We start from the raw sequence: 4,291 nt of genomic DNA, 5'->3' as shown, positions 1-4,291 counted from the left end.
CCAGGTTAGTTTTTAGTTTGTTGTCTTTGTTGTTTAGCTTCTTGCCAGTGTGGCGGAGCTAGTTTTGGTTGCTAGTTTGGTCGTTATTCAGGGTTGTTAGGTATAAAAAGATGAGCTAGCTTTTTCTAACCAACTCCTCGTCTTTGTTAGAATCGTCTAGAGATTCTTGATCTGCTTGGGCAAAATTCGTCTTTGTATATTATATGGTTTCTTTGCAGGTTGTAATTCATTAGATCTTCAAGGTTGAAGAAGGAATGTCAATCTGGGATGTCTGAAGAAAGTTCAATCTGATTTGTAGAAGTGAGTTTAGCTTGTTGGAAGAAAGAGGATCTTATCTCCTCAGATCTACGGGACTTAGATCTTTGTTCTTGATTGCAATCAAGTTTACGAGTAACTTCTGTATGGAATCATTAAAGTTTACACTATTCGATTTGTAAATCGAAATTGGAAAAGATATGTTTGAATGATTTCTTAGTGAATGTTATCTTATCCGATTCTTAGGACCCAAGCACTACCCGGTTGGAATGAGTTTTTAATACAAGGAAAACTTGTAAATACGTTGTTCATTTGATTTAATGTTTTTATACTTGTAAAAAGAAAACCTAATTGTGATTTAATAGCTTTCGAAATATGTTGAACTTTCATATTCAAACATGTGTGAACCCATCTTATTAGGGGTGAGCATAAAATTCAGAAAATCGAAAAAACCGTTCAAATCAACCTACCGAAGACTGTTGGAACCGAAACCGATGAAACCGAAAACCGAAAAAACCGCTAATGGTTAAAACCGCCGTTGAACGGTCGATTTTTTTTTGGTAATAAACTGACCGAAAAAATCGAAACCGACCGTTATACATATATATATATATTAATTTATTAAGTTTTTTTTTTCATTTATTATAGTTACTAATAATATATAAAAATAATATATTACTTTTTTATTAATATTTAAGTTAAAAGAATAAGATAATTAGTTTTTGAACAATTAATTTATATGTTTGTAGTTGTAAAATGTAAAATAATGTATTTATAGAATAAATTGGATTATTTTTTTTTTTTTAAAAAAAGTTCGGTTTGGGCGGTTTAAACCGACCAACCGCGGTTCAAAACGGTCGGTTTTAAAATAGGTTCTGGATTGGTCGGTCGGTTTTTGGATTGCGCCAATCCAGGCCGAAAACTGAATTTTAGATTTTTATATAAAAAAAACTGACCAAACCGACCGATGCTCAGCCCTACATCTTATTCATTAATTAAAACATCAAATAAGATTGTTGTACCAAAATTTTCCAACTAAACATGGATACATATTGGTGGTTTAAAACAAAAATCATAGAAAAATTTGCAAGGATATGAATTTTGTTCGGTCCATAATCATTTTATAGATAATTAAGGTTATTAATTATCTAAAACATATAAATGAGAAAAAAAAAAGGACATCAGAAACTAAAGTTGAATCTCTAGAAACATAAGTGGTATAAAAGTTTAGCATAAGTGGTTTCATTTTATATAAAATATGAAAGAAAAAAAGATTGGTTGAGAACTATTTGTTTAATTATTAGATTTTTTTATACAAAAATCTAATTATTGAACCAGTTGAAATTTGAAACCAGTGGAGTAGAGATTCGAAAGTAGGACTTCTCTTTGTGAGACAAAGTATAATATTACTAGACTAGATTATCTATGACCACCTAAATTAATCGGATAGGCCGAATTATAATACAATTAAGGGAAATTATTTTATATAGTATTTTTTATTTTTTTTTAAAAAAATTTACTTGTTGAGTTGTTCTATTGGTTTCATTTAAGTGGGTTGCTATACGAATTTCGGTTGCAATTTAAGTTGCTTTGTTAATTGCTATAGAAATTTTTGTGTAAAATTTCATAAAAATGCAAAAAAAAAAAATATATTTTAAAACATAAAAATAAAAAAACCCCATTAATTAAAATATACATCTAATACTTAATTACATAAAATTGGGTCATAAAATTGGGTCATGTAAGAGGATTTAGACCTATAAATATGTGTACAAATGTTAGCCAACAAAGAAAAAAGAAAATAGTCAGCATCACTTTTGACTTGTATTCTTCTCCGTTACGAAGGGGTTGGTCTAAGCACGGACCCAAAAGAGATGATTAGTGTTTAAATTGAGTCACATATCACATAACATCATTAGGTCTTTTGTTTTAAAACAAAGTCTTTCTCACATGACCCCACTCGGCCACTCCCATCTTTGTCGATCTTTATTTTTTGGGGGTAAGTGGCACTTCATATACTTACTAAGAAATTATATTTGAAGTTTCCTTATTCTTACATAGGAAGCTCTCTATGAACCCACCTTCATGGAACAAACATTAGTAACATTATATATCTATACAAGACAAGAGCTAACCAAGTTCACTTGTACTAGTAGTGCTAGTACCAACACTAAGTTTATTAAATCACATATGGATCACTCTCCTGAGAATGATGACAATGTTGATGACTCTAATTTCGATCAATTTTCCGAGTTTTTGATGTTTGATGAGTGGCCTGATGAATTTCATCATGACCACCCCGCGATATCTCAGTCTCAGTCTCAATCTCAGCCTACGTTGAATAATCCTGTTACTTATGCCACCGACGAAATCGGTGGAAGTAGCAGCCACCTTGGTGGACACAACACTGGTAAAGCTAGCAAACACTCTACGTAGAATCATTCATAAATGTCATGTTTTTGTATTGAGTTTGATTTGTGTGGTAATTGGGTTTTGTTATTGTGTATCAGGAGAGAATGTGCAAAGTGGACAGGAAAGAAGGGAAGTTAGAGAAAGAGTTGCTTTTAAGATAAAATCAGAAATTGAAATATTAGATGATGGGTTCAAATGGAGAAAGTATGGGAAGAAGATGGTCAAGAACAGCCCAAATCCAAGGTTTTCATAATAAAGAATCAATCAAAACTATGCTGCATTAGTACTAATTTGTGCATAAAGATTGCTATTTTATACAAATCATTTCTTCTACCTCGCTACCATTATATTTATATACATATTGAACCAATCACCTTTATTATATATGCAATTTAACTTAATCATTACACCAAATTAGTATTAGGTCTATAAATATCATATTTTACTACAAATATATGTCGTAACCAACTAAAATGCACATACATTTTTTTTTTCAAGGGCAACTGCCCACCTCGCTTCTATGTGGGTCCGCCCTTGCATACATATGTGTTAAATTACTAAAATACACCATTAGTGTCTAGCACCCTCTTTAGTATTATATTGTTATTGGTGTAATTAGGTATATGGTTTCATATAACTTAAGAAAATGGCTTTTAGATAATATCGTTAAATAATTATGGAGCGCCACCTATGAAAGGTGCTGGGCTGCCCAATAACAATGCTCTATGTTTCACACATACATACACACAGCTTTGGATTGCTTCCCGTTTGAGAAAAATTATATATATATGTATAAATTCAATCAATTATCTATATACATGTAGATGATTTGGACCAAATTTAATATAAGATGTTATGTAAATGCAGAAACTATTACAGGTGTTCAGTTGATGGGTGTCCTGTAAAGAAGAGAGTGGAAAGAGACAGAGAAGATCCTATGTATGTTATAACAACCTATGAGGGAGTCCATAACCACCAAAGTTCTTTTTAGTTACTTTACTTATGGTAACTTTTGGGAACTAATGAAAGTGGAAGATTCAAACTTGGTAACAAGATAGTTTAGTTTTGTAACCAATCTCTTATTCCTCTTCCCTTGTTTTATGGGCTGTTGTTGTTGTAGTTGTATCAGTTGACTACAAGGTTGACCAAGATGCATTCCTCTGCTTTTTTGGTACAAGCAAAGCATATTAGAGTTTCTTATACTTACCAGATTTGTGGAGCTTTGAAATCTATGCACTCATTATTATGGGGATGGGTTGCAAATACTTTTAATATTTCCTAATAGTTTCTAAGAAACTACCACCATTGGGTTCTATGTTTCTACTTTTTTGACAATAACTAAGGAAAGAAAATATCTTTATTCCAACTTCTAGAAATTTATATGATTATATCCTAATTTTCTTCTTAATATAATGTTTACAATAATAAGAATAAAGTTTAAATATTAGTTTAACGTGTATAAAGAAATAAATAGATTGTTTGAATTTTATTTCACAATATACTTTATTCAAACTTTTCAAAAATAAGATAGTATAACTATGATATAAGTGGTTATATAAAAATAATTTACTTTATAATTTTTCCATATAAAGAAAATAGAAAATGTTTGTCTTCATAATAAATT

The 4,291-nt window shown here is 30.6% G+C and overlaps 1 protein-coding gene across 1 annotated transcript; it reads left to right on the top strand.

The window, feature by feature from the left end:
• The first annotated feature begins 2,309 nt into the window (after positions 1-2,309).
• LOC115716908 (probable WRKY transcription factor 50) lies at positions 2,310-4,033 on the top strand. Its single transcript, XM_030645831.2, has 3 exons — positions 2,310-2,665; positions 2,766-2,910; positions 3,535-4,033. The coding sequence occupies exons 1-3, from the start codon at positions 2,341-2,343 to the stop codon at positions 3,656-3,658; spliced, it is 594 nt and encodes a 197-aa protein (XP_030501691.2). The 5' UTR covers positions 2,310-2,340; the 3' UTR covers positions 3,659-4,033.
• The last annotated feature ends 258 nt before the right edge of the window (positions 4,034-4,291 follow it).

This window comes from Cannabis sativa, chromosome 5 (genome assembly GCF_029168945.1).
Source record: "Cannabis sativa cultivar Pink pepper isolate KNU-18-1 chromosome 5, ASM2916894v1, whole genome shotgun sequence".
In the NCBI taxonomy this organism is placed as follows: Eukaryota; Viridiplantae; Streptophyta; class Magnoliopsida; order Rosales; family Cannabaceae; genus Cannabis; species Cannabis sativa.
The sequence above is the reverse complement of the archived record's forward strand: the minus strand, read 5'-3'. Positions and strand labels throughout refer to the sequence as shown.